We start from the raw sequence: 19,797 nt of genomic DNA, 5'->3' as shown, positions 1-19,797 counted from the left end.
GAAATCACCCAGAACACTTGATAAACAGAAATGTAATAGAATATAAAAAGACAAGTTAAGAAACATGAAGCAATTCAGAAACAGAGGATTTACTCTGAAGGAGGTTCAATATTTGAAAAGAAAACATCTAGGACTTTTCTAAAATGAAGAAAGTTGTGAGTCTTCTCACTGAAAGAAAATACTGAGTCCAGTTTATAAGTTAAAAAGAAAAATCTCTACCAGAATATATTATAATGAAATAATAACTCTAGGGACAAGAAAAAAAACATAGAAGCTTTGTTAGGCAGAATTCTAGAGATTGCTTCCTAAGATCTCCATTCTTTGGTTATCCAAACATTCTTCTGAGTACTTAAAAGATTTTGCAAGTCTAATTACAGCTCCAATTGACTCAACTGACTTTAAAATACAAAGATTATTTTTGTGGGTCTGACACAATCAGGTGAGCCTTCAAAAGTAGAGTAGTCTCCTGCTGGCAGAAAAGGAAGGAAGAGGAAGTCAAAGCGTAAGGAAGACCTGAATGCCCTATTTTCTTTGAAAATGAAGGGAGAAACAATGCAGGCAGCCTCTGAGAGTAGAAAGGGGTCCCCAACAGACAGCCAGTAAGGAAACAGATAGTTCAGACCCATAGTTGTAAGAAATTTGATTCTGTTTACAGAGCTAGGAACACAGCCTGGCCTTTAGGCCTTCTGGTCAGGTTTGTGACTACCCAGCCAAATCTGTCTGATTCCTTTTTTTTTTTTTTTCCTTTTCCTTTTCTTTTCTTTTCCTTTTTTTTTTTTTTTTTTTAAGATTTTATCTATTTATTTAGAGAGAGAAAGGGAGAGCACCTGCATACATGTACAAGTAGGGGGAAGACCAGAGGGAGAGAAAGAGACTCTCAAGTAGACTCCCTGCTGAGTGCAGAGCCCAACCCAGGACTTGATCTCACAACCCTGAGATCATGACCTGAGCTGAAATCAAGAGTCCCATGCTTTACTGACTGAGTCAGCCATGTACCCCACCCACCTGGATTTCTAACTTACACATCTTTGACAGAATAAGTGAATATTGTTTTATGTCACTAAGTGTGTGGTAATATTAACATATTACGGCGATAGAAATACAAAGCCTATACAGATAAAACTCCTATTAACCACTAAGGAATAAATGAATAAACACACTGACAGATGTTTATCATCATCATCATCATCATCATCAGTAAGGCCAGACTACACCGACATACCTTCAAATAGCTGAGGCAAACTGATCTCTATTAGAAGTCCACACTACATAGACTCACATTCAAGAGTGAAAATAAAGACTATTTCAGGTGGATAAGAAAAACAGCTTAATACACAGAGACTCACTGATAGAAATTCTAAGAGTTGTACTTTCTCCAATGGGAAAGTGAACATAAAAAGATGGAGCAAAATTCAAAAGGGAATAGTGAAGAAATAAAGTGGTGAATATGTAGTGAAATCCTGGTATGTTTTGACTAAATACAATAATGACGATGACAATGATACTGATGACTTGTTTGCAGCAGGTTAAAATTCAGGAGTAATTAAATACCAAATAATAATAATATGGAACAGTGGAGAAAAATGTATAGGGGTAAATGGGCTACATCAATATGTGGTTAGAAACTGTAAGTGTTCATTACATCTGAAATTGTAAAATTAACATTGAAGTTTAATTAAATAACCATAAAATAATTCAATCATTAAAGAATATCACTTAAAGACTATAACTAGAACACATAATGACCAAATTAATAGAAACAATGAAAGTACAATTGATGTAATAGACTACAAGATAGTGGAAAAAATATATATTGACCAAGTATGATAAATAGAACAAAAAATAAATAAAATGGTAGAATTTAGTCTAAATATATCAGCAAACATACAAGTATATAACCATATTAAATTCAACTATCGAGAAACTCTGGAGATTATACATTTTTAAATTCCATTGGCAGGTTGTTTTTAAGAAACTAACTTAAATAAAAGATTGAAAGTAAAAGAACTGAAAAGCTGCATTATGAAAATCTAACAAATAGAATGTTCATATAGCAATTATAAAACAGTAAGGACTGAATTTATGGCTAAGAAACACTAATAGGGACAAAATACTAACAGCACAGTTAGGTCAATATAATTAGTTCTTCCCAATCCATAACTACTATAGATTTTACCTGAGCTTTGTCACATACAATCTGTGAAATGCCAGGTATTTGCTTATTTATTTATCCAAGCAATACATGAATATAACCCAAGTTGGGCTATTTCTAGGCACTATGTAGCCTTTTTCTTTACTAATTATATACATCGTATTTCTTAGTAGAGTTGGCTATTTTCATCCTTGTTTCCCGAGTAGACTTCCAACAAACATTAAGTGAATAAAAGACTACTAAAAATTAATTGCTATAAATTAGTAGTCTGCTTTTCAGTGCATTACTTTACCATTTGTATCTGTTCAATTGATATCTAAAAATTATGAATTATTAATTCATTCTTAATTTATAACATGTGTTTTAAGATACTTTCTAATTTACTTACCTGCTAGTAAATGTGTGAGTGCTGCCTTCTGAGCTGGATATTAAAAAAATGAAAAATAGTACCTTATGTTAGTCCTAAAAAAGTCTTGCCAACTACATGAATAAAAAGGTCATTTTATATGCAGTGTTACCTCTTTTACAAGACTAGTTACCAATAAAGAAAACAATGTTCAAGATCACTGAACAAAGGTAGAAATAAATAATATTCTTATTTACCCATATACTTCATCCACAAAGAGTGTAAATTTCAAATCCCACAGTGAGGAGACTATCAAAAAGGCACAGATTTGCTTTTTCCTTATCTCTTCTGAACATAGAATACAGATTTGACTCTGAGTCCCTGATTCTGAACTGCATGCACCAACTTTTAACCTTTTTTCATTGATCTTGAAAAAAATGTTACATTTTATGAATTTAAAAAACCCATACTGGCTTCTAGACAATTGGCAGAGTGAGCAGGCAGTGCAGTTTCCCCTCTTTACATTCCTCATAACACAGAGAAGTGCTGAAAACAGTAACACAAACACTGGATACATAACTGGGGTTAACAATAAGACTTCTGGTGCTAGTAAAAATGAAGAAACTGAGAGCTGAAACGGTAAACAGGAGCTAAAACTGAATAACTGCCGGGGCACCTAAGTCAGTAATAACACCTTTCAAGCTAGAGATTTAATAGCTCTTCCTCAGAAGAAGTTGAGGTTCCAGGCCTTTGCATGTGGGAAAACTGAGTTCTTTAATTCAACTTGGGAGCCATGACGAGCCATATCACCCTTGAAACATGGATAATAAAAATTCTGACCTGTGGCCTTTGAAATGCAACAGGATAATGAGGATATGTAGATGGGGGAAAATGCATCACTGAGAGAAGTAAGAATCCCAAGCCTCCAAAAAGTGTAATTTTAGGATTCCAGTTCACACTCCTACAAATTCTTGAACACCATGCATAGCAACTGTTTTTAAATACTTTTGATTGATGAAGGAAGCAAAAATGAAACAATCCGTATTCATATTCAACACAGAACATGCAGAATTCTCAAAGGAAAATCATACACACTGAAGATAAAAGGGTCTATGATTACAAACCACTAGGAGTTAATGTCAACACCCACAGCAAAATAATGAATTCACACACCAAAAAAACAAAAATGATTAATAAAAGTTTATATAAGAATATTTTAAATCTCCATAGAGATCTTTGCAAGAACAGAATCCACAAATCTTAACAGAATAGTGACGGCAGAACTAGTGAAATGAAAGAAAAATCTAACACAATACAAGATTTAGATAAACATGAATGTGGTTACAAACCATAAAGGCATACTTCCAATTCTGACCAAAATGGAGTAACAGACACAATTTACCCTCCTGCCTAACACAACTGAAAATGCAGACAAAATATATGAAACAGTGGTTTTCAGACATTGAATAGTAGACAACACAGGATAGCAATTTCTGTAAGAGGGGAATAAAAACTGAGACACTTATGATTGACCCTTCTTATTGCCTGGTGAGAGCTTCCAGGCTATCACACAGCCAGGAGGACCCAGGAAAAACCCAGAAATCTCCCTAAGTTGAACTAATAGAACTGGGGTTCTATGAAGGACAAGGCATTAGAATTCACAAAGAAAATACCAGGGAGGGAAAGAGCTGCCTAGAGAGAGCTCCTGTGATATGTGGAGGGTCCTTCTTGAGTCTTCTGCAAAGTACTGATCACTGAATGCAAGTGAGGAAACTACTTAAGCCAGAGAAAAATTATTTGAAATTGAGCAATCTTTTGTGCTTACATAGGGACAAGAATAGCTTGAGTTCCCACCACCTGACTTAAAATACCATGTTTTGAAGAATTGCGTAGAGTTACTCAAAAACGTATCGCCTCAGTAGTGGTGACTATTGTGATCCCACTTAGCAAAGCATTAAAAACAACAGTGTTAAAACAACTGGATATTCTTATGCAGAAAACAACAACTCTATCCATACATTTTAACCTATACAAAACTTAACTCAAATTGGATATAGGTCTAAATGCAAAACCTGAAAGTATAAAAACATTGAGAAGAAAGCATAGGAGAAAATTTGTATGAATTTTGGTTAAGCAAATATTTCCTAGATACAAAACTAAAATCATGATCAATAAAAGAAGAAATTCACACAATGGATTTCATAAAAATTTAAAATTTTTGCTCTTTGAAAGAATAAAAAGAGAAGCCTTAGACTATTACTAGTATACCTATTTGCAAATCATATATAAGACTTATATCCAGAGTATGTAAAGAACACTCAGAATGCATTAATAACAACCCATTTTTAAAAGAACCACAAGATCTGAACAACTCAGTAATAAAAAGACAAGCCAGTTAAAAAATGGGACCTTTCAGCTGGAATTATCATCTTCCAGCAATTTGTCAAAAAGACCAATACAAAGGGAAAGAGGAACGGCACTAGCTATACATTCTTTAGGCCTTTTAGAAAACATGGAGTTGTTCCGCTAGCCACATACATGTGAATCTACAATTAAGATATTATTAACATCAAGTAAATGGCCACTGTTCAAAAAGGAACGTCCCACAAATGTTACCACGGCAAAACTGAGAGTCTACAATGTTACGCATCCCGCTCAAATTAAGGGCAAGATTTACGCCAAGAGAATTAATGTCCATAATGAGTGTATCAAGCACTCTAAAAACTGAGATCGTTTCTTAAAATATGTGAAGGAAAATGATCAGGAAAAGAAGGAAACCAAAAAGAATGGCACTTGGGTTCAGATGGAGCACCAGTCTGTTCCACCTAGAGAATCACTTTGTGAGATTCAAATTGAAACTGCTGGAACCCATTTCCTATGAAATCATGGCATAACAGGTACAAAAATAAATGAGTAAAAGACCTCTGAACTCTAAGTTAATTAATTACTTAATTTTAAAATGGGCAAAAAATTTGAACACATATTTCTCCAAAGAAGAGGTACAGATGACAAATAACCACATGAAACAAAGAAGTATCATTAGTCATTAAAGAAATGCAGATTAAAAACAATGAGATGCTACTGCACACTATCAGAATTGCTAAAACTTTAAAAATAAACATATTAGCACACCAAACATTGGTGAGAATGTGGACGAACTAGAATTCTCATGAACTAGTGGCTGGAATATAAGATGGTACAACTGTTTTGAGAAACAGTTCAGCTTTTTCTTTAGAAGTCAAATATACCTACCATATTATCTTACCATTCATTCTTAGCTATCAACCTAGGAAAAAGAAAGCACATATTCACAGAGACTTACATATGAATGTTCATAGTGGCTTTATTTATAACAGCTAAAATATGGAAACAACCAACACATCCATCAACAGATGAATAGATGAACAAATTATGCTATATTTGTACAACTGAATACCTATCAGCAATAAAAAAGTAACTGATATACACAAGAGCACGGATGAATTGCAAAATAATTATGATGAGTGAAATACACCAGACAAAAATAAAGAGCGCATATTGTATAACTCTATTTATACAGAATTCTAGAAAATGCAAACTGAGCTGTAGTGACAAAGCAGATCAGCAGTATTGTGGGGATAAAGGAGATGCCAGAGAAAGGAGTAGGGATTACCAAGGAACACAAGGAAGCTTTTGGGCATGATACGTATCTTCATAATCTTGACTGTCATGATGGTTTCATGAGTTTCATGAGACTACTTTTCAAATTATCAAAACATACCAGATTATGTACTTAAAGAATATGCACTTAAATAATATGCCATTTCCAGTATGTCAATTGTACCTCAATAAAACTGTATGTTATTTAAAAAAAAAAAAAAAGAACAAACTATCACATAACAACATGGATGAATCTCAAATGCGGGAAAGAAGGCAGACTCAAAAGACTACACACTGTATTCCATTTATACAAAATTCTGCAATAGACAAAACTACAGCAAAGAAGACAGATCTGTCAGCACCAGGAGCTGGAGGCGGGGTTAGAGGGAATCTAGGGAGCAATGGGATTGTTCTTTATTTTATGATAGTCACGGTATATGTATATATTTGTTAAACTCATAGAATTACACACACTAAAAATATTAATTTTACTGTATGTAAATTATAGCTCAGTTTTTAAAAGCCTGATTTGATGAGCACTGAGTGTTATATGCAACTAATGAATCACTGAACATTGTATCAAAAACTAATGATGTACTATATGTTGGCTAATTGAATTTAAATTTAAGAAAAAAGTCTCATTGTAGTGTCAAAAGAAAGAAGAAAAAGGAGGAGCAAGAGGAAAAGGTCACTACCACCATGGAGACCAGAATTGAAAACCCTAAAATAAGGGAATTGCAGAAAGATAAAAGAGATAGAATGGTAAGTGTCAATCATTGAATAGATAATTAGAATTTTCTAGAATTAAAGAAAAACTTTATAATTAAAGATTATGCTGAGTTCAGAGCCAGATAAATAAAACGAACTCATCAGAACAGGTAATAATTTAGTAACAAGACTTCGGATAAAAGAATACTCGGAAAGCTAACTTAAAGAAGAAACATAGTTTAGCATAATTCATAAAAATGAATTAATTAAACTGGCAGCAGTCATCTCATCACCAACAGTAAATGCCAGAATTCAATGGCATATCACAAAAAGACTTAGAGACATAATTGTTCACATAAAATGCTATACCCATATAAGAGTGAGAATGAAAGCCCTCCCCAGGCATACTAAGTTAAGCAGATTATTACACATGGACTGTCACCGTAGTAACTACTAAGACAATGCTTCCTAAGAATAAAGTTGAACCCAGAATGAAAAAAGCAGGATTCTAAAAGAATGGTGATAATTATGGTACCAAAAATCATGTGATTAAATTTCTTAATATTACATACACACATATACTCAAAAATGAGCACAAAAAAAGACTGTATGTAAATGTAAATGCTGATGAATATGAATACGGTCTGTAGTTTAATTATTAATATTGTACCAATACCAATTTCCTACCTGTGAAAATGTACTGTTTTTTTTTTAAGGATTTTCTTTTTTATTTTTAAGATTTTTATTTTTTTATTTGACAGAGATCACAAGTAGGCAGAGAGGCAGGCAGAGCGGGGAGGGGGCGGAGGGGGCAGGCTCCCTGCTGAGCAGAGAGCCCGATGCAGGGCTCGATCCCAGGACCCTGGGACCATGACCTGAGCCGAAGGCAGAGGTTTAACCCACTGAGCCACTCAGGTGCCCCAATGCACTATGTTAATGTAAAATGTTATCATTGGCAAAACCCAAATGAAAGGGATAAGGAAAATCTCTGCTATTTTTGCAACTTTTTATATTTCTTAAACTATTTCAAAACAAAAGTTTAAAGGAAAGGAATAGTAAGCAAAGACCTGGGAAATATAATAAGTTAGCCTAGAAAGCACTGACTAAATATAACAATAACAAAACAACACTGACTTATTTGGGGCCAAGTGAAAAGCCAAATTACAAACAAATACATGAAGAGAGGCTAGTGTTATAAGATCCTGGTGTCATTCAGATGACCATATAAAATGATTAAATTTAGACACTGTATAACATTAAACACTAAATTTTAAAGAAAATCATTTGAAAACAAAAACAACATAAAAATGTGCAAAGTAACAGAAGAAAAAGAACAGAAAAAAACACAATTAAAAAATGGATTTAGGGCTCCTGGGTGGCTTAGTCATTGGCTCAGGTCATGATCCCAGGAACCTGGGCCCCACATCAGGCTCCCTGCTCTGTGGTAGGCCTGCTTCTCCTTCTCCCATTCCCACTCCCTCTCCCACTTCCTCTGCTTGTATTCCTTCTCTCACTGTCTGTCAAATAAATAAAATCTTTAAAAAAAAGAAAGAAAGAAAATGGATTTGAGGAAAAGGAAAAAAAATGTAAAAAAAAAAAAGATGGCAAATAAGAAAAAATAAAATGGCAATTTTCAGTCTAAATATATGTCATTATATACTAAGCATATATGCATAACAAACTCCACTATTGTATTCCGTATAAGGCTGTTTATATGAAAACAACTAAAAACAAAGGAAGATTGAGAATAAAGGATGAGGGCGCCTGGGTGGCTCAGTGGTTTAAAGCTTCTGCCTTCGGCTCAGGTCATGATCCCGGGGTCCTGGGATCAAGCCCCACGTCAGGCTCTCTGCTCCACAGGAAGCCTGCTTCCTCCTCTCTCTGCCTGCCTCTCCGCCTACTTGTGGTCTCTGTCTGTCAAATAAATAAATAAAATCTTTAAAAAAAAAGAGAGAGAATAAAGGATGAAAAAAGATATACTAGGTAAGTTTAAATTTCAAAGAGCAAGTTGATACAGTAATTTAAAACAGTGTGAATAGAATTTAAGATAAAATTAATGATAAAAAGATAATATGTCAGGGCGCCTGGGTGGCTCAGTGGGTTAAACCGCTGCCTTTGGCTCAGATCATGATCTCAGGTCCTGGGATGGAGCCCCGCATCGGGCTCTTTGCTCAGCAGGGAGTCTGCTTCTCTCTCTCTCTCTCTCTGCCTGCCTCTCTGCCTACTTGTGATCCTTCTCTGTCAAATAAATAAATAAAATATTTTTTAAAAAAGATAATATGTCAAGAAAGCGTAACTAAATTGAGCATTAATGAATTGTCATTGCCTCAGAATAATAAAGCTGAAGTTTCAAAAAGCCATGAAATTGAAATATTGAAAAACTTTAGTTTGCTTCTCACAGAAAATAAATTAATGAGCCGATGGGGATGAAATCCCAATACATATAAAATGATTTGAAACAACATAATTACAAAGTTTGTTTTGAAACATCTTGGAACACTGAAACAAAAAAACAAACATGTTGCAGTAATTAAAGTATACCCACAAGAATACATTTTTACAAAAATTGACTTCCCTTCTGGTTCCAACATTTAAGAATAAATTGTAGAAACATGTCTCTCCCAATAAGGTGATAAAATTAGAAAATAATTTTTTCAGCAACAAAAATAAATCATCTAATTGGAAACTAAAGACTATAATTTACTCAGAATTCAAATAAGAAATCATACTAGAAGTTTCTAATTTTTTGAACTGAATGTCAACTCTATATTAAAAACTGAAGAGTATACATGAAATGATATATAAAAGGGAAAGTTTTAGCTTGAAAGCACATGTTGGAAATAAGAAAGACTGAAAATTAATTTTAGAAAAAGCTTTAGACTCAAGAAAGCTAGAATTAAAACAGAGCAAAAAAAGAGAGCAGAAAGGAGGAAAAGAGCAAAATTTAACATCCTTAAATAAATAAACACTAAGGAAATATAGAGATATCAACAAACCCCAAAGTTATATTTTTCAAATTACCAATAAAACCTCTGAGAAGACTGCTCACGAAAAAGGTAAAAAAGAAAACACACAAACAAAATTAAAAGAGGAAATGTATCTATAAAGAATGTGTAGGGGCGCCTGGGTGGCTCAGTGGGTTAAAGCCTCTGCCTTCCGCTCAGGTCATGATCCCAGGATCCGGGATCGAGCCCCGCATCGGGCTCTCTGCTCAGCAGGGAGTCTGCTTCCTCCCTTCTCTCTCTCTGCCTGCCTCTCTGCCTACTTGTGATCCGTCTGTCAAATAAATAAATAAAATCTTTTTTAAAAAAAAAAGGAATGTGTAAATATTTAAAATTATATACAATTCCAAAAAAAAAATAAATAAATAAGCTATATTCCAGATATGGCACTCTGATACAGCCATGTGTGGCAAAAACATGTAATACATACTAACATTCAGTGTAGAAGTTGTTCTCTGCAGAGAGGGAGATAATAACAGAAAGATACTGCAGCTATAAATACAATGGTTTATTTCATAAAAGAAACAAGAAAAATATTAACATTTGTTTATTTCTACTGGTGGGTAAATGAATTTTCATCACTTTGTTCTCTTTGTGTTTAAACGATTTTTTAAAAAAATTAAAATATACTCGGGGTGCCTGGGCATCTCAGTCAGTTAAGCATCTGACTCTCAGTTTGGCTCAGGTTGTGACCTCAGGGTCATAACATCAAGCCCCGGTCAGGCTCCATGCTCAGTATAGATCCTGCTTCAGACTCTCTCTCCCCCTGCCCCTCACCGCTGCACACTCCTCTTTCTCAGAACAAATAAATCTTAAAAAATATATATATATATTCTCTCTCTCCCTCTCCCTCTGCCCCTTTCCCCCACTTGTGCACACTCTCTTAAAAAAAAAAAAAATTAAACATGCTAAAGTATAGTTTGCCTTCTGAACACTTTACCCAGAGAATACTCTTACAGTCATTTCTTACATAAGGCCACAAAGAAAACTGAAATATTTCATCTGTGATAAGGTATAGAAATCTAGATTTTTAAAAGATTTTATTTATTTATTTGACACAGGGGAAGAGAGATCACAAGTAGGCAGGGAGGCAGGCAGATAGAGAGGGGGAAGCAGGCTCCCTGCTGAGCAGAGAACCTGATGTGAGGCTTAATCGCAGGGCCCTGAGATCATGACCTGAGCTGGAGGCAGAGGCTTAACCCACTGAGAAGCCCAGGCACCCCCAAATCTGCATTTCTAATAAATATTTCTAGTGGTTCTCCTGCAAGTGACACAGATCACAATTTGAGAACCACTAAAGTATTAGAAAGCAATAGATAGGACACATTTGAATTCTTTCTCTCTCAATTTCTAAGGCAATAACTTTAGCAAATTATTTAAATTATACTCTCAAATTTTTGCATCTTTAAAATGGGGATATTCAAAACTATCTCACAAAATTAAATGAGATATTTATATACTACTCAAAATCACTGTAAAATGTATGGTTGCTGCTTATGATACTGCCCTATATATGACTAGAGTCAAACGGTACTAAAGTTTTGGAACACAAATTCAATTTACTCGCTACTTAGGGACTCCTCTTCTTTGGCAAACCACTTTTTCGACCTATTCCATGAAACAGCTATTATGGTTGCTATGATGATAACAGGTAACGCAATGTAGAAACCTAGAAGCCACCGTTTCTTTTCAGCCTTTCTAAGAGCTCTTCCAATGGTTAAACCTAAAAATAGAATATATTAAAAATCAGAGTAAAAAACTGAAACCATCTACTTTACTTTCAAGTTGCAGCAAACCAATTACAATGTTCTTAATTTTTGTTGTTATTCAAAGAACATAGAAAAATAATAACAGAATCATAATACTTAAAACCATCTCTACAACCTCTCTAAAAGATTAGAAAAAAGTTCCAGAAAGTTCCAACATACTCTACATTATACTATAGCTCTAGCAAAATCTCACTATAGCACCATTAAGTTGGACCCAAAAACGTCAATAATATATAACGTGGAATCATGTAATCCAACAAATTTACAGGACAACCTAATGGAGAAAGTCAATGATATCAGTAAATAAAAATTTAAAAGATATTCTCAGTTTCAATCACGATATTGAGAGTTAATATTAGAAGAGTAAGATTAAGAAGACATACTTGGTTTTCATTTCTTGAAAAGAAGACGGTTTACCTTTTAATTGTAAATATTGCCTTCTAGGCATCAAAAATCTACCTTTGTTTTTATGAAGATAAGCAATTTGAGAATTTATTAACTGAATATGTAAAGATATTAGATACTTGCCCTCCTGCTTCCCAGACAAACTAGAAACTTCTCTGCCACGCCTTTCACAAAATGGAGGCCGGTAGCCCTCAAAGCAATGGCACGTTTCATTGGAATTGCATACCTAGGATCATTTTTAAAAACTTAAATGATCATTTAAAACTATTTTCTCATAAGAAGTAAAATTACCAGATGGATCATAAAGCTTACTTTTGTATTTTCATTTAGTGTAATTTTATTTATTTATAGAGATAATCCTACAAATCAAATGTTTGGTTTCTAATGCACACACCAAAAACATACACACAGTTTTTTAAAAAGCTATAGAGGCCCATAGAATTTACATCAAGAAAATTTAACTTTCAAATATTCACCTGAAAACTTAGTTTGCAATTTCAGAAACATATCCTTAAATTCTAATGAGAATGAGACCCACCCAGTGGTACCCTGGAGCCAGCTAGGACCACCACCTCCAGAACTGGTTGTGCACATCTCTTCCTATCTCCAAGTTCAGTGACATTATGTGCTAGCTTGAAATATTTGTATCTACAATCCCACTGTCCTTCACCAGGATTGGGTTGTGGGTTTTTGGTTTTGTTTTATTTTTTTAAGATTTTATTTATTTGAGAGAGAGAAAAAGAGAGAAAGAGCAGGGGGAATGGGAAGAAGGAAAAGCAGACTCCCTGCTGAGCCCTGGGATTGTGACCTGAGCTGAAGTCAGATGCTTAAAAAACTGAGCCATCCAAGTGATCCTGTTTGCTCGATTCTTAATCCAAGGGTTTTTGTATTCCAAGAGGCCATCAGATAATTAGATTAGGAACTGACAGCTTCTGTAATTAATATATAAATAAATGAAATAGTAATAGCAAACACCTTTATGGTACTTACTATGTGTTAGTCTCTATTCTGACTACTACTTAGATTTACTCATTAAGTCCTCACAACAGCCCTGTGAGGTTTGAGACTATTATTATTCCCACTATATAGAAGAAGAAACTGAGGCATAGATATTTAACTTGTCAAAAGTCAAACGGCTAGTAAGTGATGGAAAAAGGATTTAAACCTAAGTAATCTGGTTTCAGGGGCCCTGCCCTTGACCTCTTGCTATTCTTCCTCTCAAAATAAGATAAAATATCTCTCAGTTTCTAAGATCTCTATTCAACAACTTGGATCTAATTCCATGACTTAAATGTACAGAGGGGGAAAAAGTGTTCTATTCAGGGTATCCATTGTCCCAGCTTTTGTCATACCACCTTTATGCTGTGCTGTGTGTGCGTGTGTGTGTGTGTGTGTGTGTGTGTGTGTGTGTGTACTTTTATTCTGAAATACTTCACAGAAGTGATGTGTCCTTCTCGGGAGATACATGTTGTCAGTTTGTCCTAATATTGTCTTGTTACTTTTGGATCACTTGGTTAATTGCTGTCTTCCAGGTTTTTCCACTGTAAGTTTCTATGCTTCCATTTGCAATTAATAAGTAATCTATGAGGAAATAGTTGTGAGATTCTGTAAGCATCTGGATCCTCATAATAATTTCACTGATTAGTTTGAATATCCATTCATAATTATTTAACTTCATTATTCCTTCTATATTGATAACACTATAAGAAAGAATTTTCTATCCACTTATTTCATTTATTTATTCAGTTATTCAATTATTGCGACCAGTAATCTATTAATTATATGGTCAGATGATCTATGACAAGGATGCCAAGCCCACTCAATTGGAAGTCTTACCTGCAAATGAAAACTGGATATCCAATGCAAAAGAATGAAATTAGATCTTTATCTCACATTATGTACAAAAATAAACTCAAAATGGATTAAAGACCTAATGTAAGACCTCTAAGATTATAAACTCCTAGAAGATGTTCAACATCAATAGTCATAAGAGAAATACAAATGAAAATTACAATATCATCTTATACCCATTAGGATGACTACTATAATAGAGAACTAAAAGCAGAGTCTCAAAGTGAAAATTTGCACACCTATGATCCCAGAAGTATTATTCACAAGAGCTAAGACATGTTAACGACCCGAATGTCCACTAACAGATGACTGTATTAACCAAATATGGTACATACATACAAGGGAATATTATTCAGCCTTAAAAAGGAAGGCAGTCCTATCACATGCTAAAACATAGATGACTGAAATGAGTCATCAATAAAAGACAAATATGGTATTACTCCACTTATATGAGGTATCTAAAGTAGTCAAAATCATCAAAACAAGTAGAATGGGGGTTTTCAGAGACTGTTGGAATACAGGAAAGGAAAGTTACCATCTAATGGGTATTGCAATATTGTGATTTATAAGGAATAAATATTTCATCATTCAGATGAGTGATGTATTTTTCACATGTATTTGGTCTTTGTCCACAGTTTCTGGTTTACAGATCCCAAAACCCTTATAATTTCCTATGTTTGAGAGAGATTAAAGTATCTTTTGTTACATAAATGAAGTTAAGTTTTGAAGGCATCTAAGGATGGGAGCTGGTTGCCAGTGGAATCCATGTGATTCCATGTGGCTATATGATTAGATGGTTGGAAATTTCAGTCCTGCTCTACCCCTTCCCCAACCTTCAGGGAGGTTGAATCAATTGTCAATGGCCAATGACTCAATCAGTTGTACCTATGCAATGAAGCCTCCATAAAACACAAAAGGACAGGATTCAGAGAGCTTCTGGGTTGGTGAACATGTAAAGATTTGAGGACAGTGTGCATACAGAGAGGGCATGGAAGTTTGGCACCCTTTCCCTATACATCTCTCTTCCACTTGGCTGTACCTGAATTATATCTTTTTATAATAAAAGAGTAATCTAGTAAGCAAAATGCTTCTCTAAGTACTGTGGGCCACTCTAGCAAATTAATTGAATCCAAGGAGGGAATCTTGGGAACCTCTGATTTATAGCCAGTTAGAAGTACAGGTAACAACCTGGGCTTGCAATTGATGTCTGAACTGAGTTGCCAAGGAGAAAGTCATTGGAACTTCCAATCTATAGCCAATTGGTCTGAAGCACAGGTGATAGCCTAAGATATCACCTCGGATAGAAACTGGCATATGTACAGGGAGGGGATTGTGCATGCAGTCTTGTAGGACAGGACCCTTAACTTATGGAACCTGATATCTACCTTTGAGTAGATAGAATTGAAATTGAATTCTGCTGGTGTCCAAGAATTGCTTTTTGGTATAGGAGGAATCCTATCACCCACACTGGAAACTGGGTGCTCAGAATACCAAAAAGAATATTAGCATTTCATATTTCCAAGATAAAAAAGTTTTGGAGATCTGTTTCACAACAATATAAATATATGTAATACTACTGAACTGCACATTTAAAAATGTTAAGATGGCAAATTTTGTTTTTTACCACAGTAAAAATCATTCAAAACAGCTTTATTCAAAACAGCCAAAACTTGAAACTATCAAATTATCACCAACAGATAAATGAATAGTTTAATATCCATAAAATATTAAAAACAACAGAAACTATTTTGTCTAAGTATGTTACAAATGCCATCATACATTATTATTGTTTACTTGAAATAGTCAATCATCTTTTAAAAAACATTTAAAAGGGGGTGCCTGGGTGGCTCAGTGGGTTGGGCCTCTGCCTTCAGCTCAGGTCATGATCCCGGGGTCCTGGGATCGAGCCCCACATCAGGCTCTCAGCTCGGTGGGGAGCCTGCTTCCCCCCTCTCTCTATCTGTTGTTCTGCCTACTTGTTCTCTCTCTCTCTGCCAAATAAATAAATAAAATATTTTTTTAAAAAAAACATTTAAATGAAATACAGTATTTTATCCACATATTTTTCATCCCATCACTCTTCAATGCTTTTAGATCCACATTTCCATCTGACATTATTTTCCTTCTACCTATAGTTTAGTATTTCCTTTAGTGCATATTTTCTACTGATAAATTCTCTCAGATGTTCATATCAAAAAGAGTCTTTTCTACCCTTAATTTTCAAAATATTTTCATTGGTTATAGAATGCTTACTTTACAGTTTTTCCCTCACATTTAAATAATGTAATTTAATTGTTGTCAGACTTACATATTTTCTGATAAAAAGTCTGAAGTTATTCTTGCCATTGCTCCTCTGGACACAATGTGTCTTTCTTCTCTGGTCACATTTAAAATATTATCATTAATGCTGGTTTTCAGTAACTTGATTATAATGTGCCTTCACATGTGTTTGTGTTTTTCTGGCTTAAGATTTCTTGTGTTTTGTGTTTTTTTGTGTTTTTCTGGCTTAAGATTTCTTGAATTTCTCTGAACTTTGAGTTTATGGTTTTCACCAAATTTTGAAAATTGTAAAAAATTTTTCTAGCCCCCTCTCTTTTTCTGTAACTCCAATTACAGATATACCAAACCATTTGATATCATCCCAGGAATTACTTATTCATTTTTTTTCAATCCTTTTAAATCCTTTTCCTTCAGTTCAAATAGTTTCTATTGGCTTATTTTTAAATTCACTGAAATTATCTTTCGTGTCTGTTGAGTTGTTAATCCCACCCATAGAATTTTTCATTTTAATTATATTATTTTCCCATTTCCAGAAATCCCATGTGTGTTTTATATCTCTTCTTTCTCTTATTATTATGTTAATATTTGTTAAGTCCCTGAGAATAATAATCACTTTAAAAAGTCCCTGTCAGTTAATTATATCATTTTAAACATTCTGGGGTCTGTCCTTATTGGCTAATTTTTTCTCTGGTATGGGTCACATAATTCTCCCCCTTTGCATATTTCCTTACTTTTAAAAGTTTTACACTAGATATTGTGGATATTATATTGTAGAATGTATAGATTTTGTTGCTTTCCTTTAAAGATTGTTATACTTTGTGCTGGGAGGCAACTAAGTTACTTGCAAAACAGATTGATCGAGCCTTTTAAACTTTGATAGGGAAGATTTAGAATATCCTTTTCTCTAGGGCAAATTTACTCTTCCTAGTAAAGTAATGACTTTTCTGGGGTTCCTAGTGATAAGTTTAGTAAGTTGCATGAATAGAAATGAATATGCAAACATTATTAACTTTCCAACACTCTAAACGTGATGGGAAAAGATCCCTAAACACACTAAAAAGAAACTATGGAAATAGAAAAATAATTTTAAAAAGAAATATTCAACATCATATGAAAAAGACCACCAAACTTTCCTGAAAACAATATCAAAGATTCGAATAAATAATCCAAGAAAGAATAATTAGAAAACTTGATGTATATAATATTAATATTTAATTGATTTTTACCAACTGCTATAAAACAGTATTATGGTTAGTGAGAATAATCAGGTCAATAAATAAAACAGCCATTACACATATCTGACAAATGATAATATACATAGCACCACATCTTAGACACCACATGGAAATTAGAAGTCCAGTGGCCAAAAGGCAGAAACAACTTTTTCATTAAAATATATCTATCAAGAAGAGGTTTTAGGGCACCTGAGTGGCTGTTGGTTAAGCGTCTGCCTTTGGCTCAAAGTCCCGGGGTGGAGCACTGCATTGAACTCCTTGCTCAGCAAATAGTCTGCTTCTCCCTCTCCCAGTGCCACTCCCCCTGTTTGTTCCTTCTCTCTCTCTCCCTCTCTCCCTCTCTCAAAATGAATAAATAAAATCTTAAAAAAAAAAATGAGGCTTTAATTCTTTTAAATGATTACCATAACATCAAAACAAAATATTTCAACTGTAAGAACACAATATACATACAACATATTTTAGGTTTATACTCTTAAAGTATGATTTAAACTTTTTTAACATAAACTGAACTTAGCATTGGATGTATATATTAGATTTGTTAAGATTCATCAGTATCACACATACTGATTTGCTTTTAAGTTTTTATTTAAGTTTCAGTTGATTAACATACAGGGTAATAATAATTTCAGATGTAAAATATAGTGATTCGATATACAACACCTGCTGCTGCTCATCTCAATCAAAGTGCACTCCTTAATTCTCAACACCAATTTAACCCAGCCTTCTGCCCACCTCCTCTCTGGTAACCATCAGTTTGTTCTCTAGAGTTGAGAGTCTGTTTTATGGTCTGCCTCTCCCTTTTTTCCACTTTGCTCATTTGTTACGTTTCTTAAATTCCACATATTAGTGAAATCATAAGGTATTTCTTTCTCTCTCTTACTTCACTTAGCATTAATACTCTCTAGCTCCATCCACATCATTGCAAATAGCAAGATTTCATTCTTTTTATGGCTGAATAATATTCCAGTGTGTGTGTGTGTGTGTGATATCTTCTTTATCCATTCAGCAGTCAGTGGACACTTTGGCAGTTTCCATAATTTGGTTATAATACATAATGCTGCTATAAACATTGGGATGCATGTATATTTTGAATTAATGTTCTTGTATTCATTAGGTAAATACTTAGCATTCTAATTGCTGAATTCAGTAAAGTCACAGGGTACAAAATCAAAATAAAGAAATCTGTTACATTTCTATACACTAATAATGTAGCAACAGAAAGAGAAATCAAGGAATTGATTCCATTTATAACTGCATCAAAACCAATAAGTCACCTAGGAATAAACCTAAACAAAGAGGTCTTTCAAGACCTGTACTCTGAAAAGTATAAAACACTGATGAAAGAAATTGAAGAAGACACAAAGAAATGAAAAAACATTCCATTTGGAATGGAAGAACAAATATTGCTAAAATGTCTGTACTACCCAAAGCAATCTACACATTTAATGCAATCCCTATCAAAATGCCAACAGGATTTTGGGGTGTCTGGTTGTCAGTTAAATAGCCAACTCTTGATTTTGGCTCAGGTCATGATCTCAGGGTCGTGGGATTGAGCCCCACTTCAGCCTCCATGCTTAGCACAAAATCTGCTTGAGATTCTCTCTCCTCCTATTCTTCTGCCCCTCCCACATTCACATTCTCTTTCTCTTTCTCAAATAAATAAATAAATCTTAAAAAAAAAATACCAACAGCATTTTTCACAGAACTAGAACAAATAATCCTAAACTTTGTATGGAACCACAGAAAACCTCAAATAGCCAAAGCAACCTTGAAAAAGAAAGGCAAAGCTGGCCATATCACAATTCTGGACTTTAAGTTACATTACAAAGCTGTAGTGATCAACACAGTATGGTTCTGGCAGAAAAACAGACACATAGATCAATGTGATAGAATAGAAAACTCAGAAGTCAAAGCATAACTATATGGTCAATTAATCTTTGACAAAGCAGGAAAGAATATCCAATGGGAAAAAGACAGTCTCTTCAGCAAGTGGTTTTAGGAAAACTGGACAGCCACATATAAAAGAATGAAATAGGACCACTTTCCTACACCATATCCAAAAATAAATTCAAAATGGATTAAAGACCTAAATGTGAAACAGGAAAGCATCAAAATCCTAGAGGAGAATGCAGTCCTCTTTGATATCAGGTGTAGCAACTTCTTTCTAGGTTAATATCTCCTGAAGCTGGGGAAACAAAAACAAAAATAAACTATTGGGATTTTATCAAAATAAAAGGCCTCTGCACAGTATAGAAAATAAAAAATAAAAAAAAAAACTAGAAGTTAGCCTATGGAATAGGTAGAGATATTTGCAAATGACATATCTGAAAAAGGGAACTTGTCCAAAATATATGAAGAGCTTACAAACACAACCCCCAAAACAAATAATCCAATTTAAAAATTGGCA

The 19,797-nt window shown here is 34.2% G+C and overlaps 1 protein-coding gene across 1 annotated transcript in view; it reads right to left on the bottom strand.

Moving 5' to 3' along the window:
• ADAM32 (ADAM metallopeptidase domain 32) overlaps window positions 1-19,797 on the bottom strand; it is a gene marked incomplete at both ends in the record, with an annotated part of 188,452 nt that overhangs the window by 5,593 nt on the left and 163,062 nt on the right. Inside the window, 3 exons of the mRNA XM_080796289.1 lie at window positions 2,541-2,573; window positions 11,411-11,570; window positions 12,145-12,247. Of these exons, the coding sequence (XP_080652415.1) occupies window positions 2,541-2,573; window positions 11,411-11,570; window positions 12,145-12,247 (296 nt within the window). The remainder of the gene's footprint in view (window positions 1-2,540; window positions 2,574-11,410; window positions 11,571-12,144; window positions 12,248-19,797) is intronic.

This window comes from Martes martes, assembly GCF_963455335.1.
Source record: "Martes martes genome assembly, chromosome: 2".
Lineage (NCBI taxonomy): Eukaryota > Metazoa > Chordata > Mammalia > Carnivora > Mustelidae > Martes > Martes martes.
This window is presented reverse-complemented; position numbering and strand designations above follow the sequence as displayed.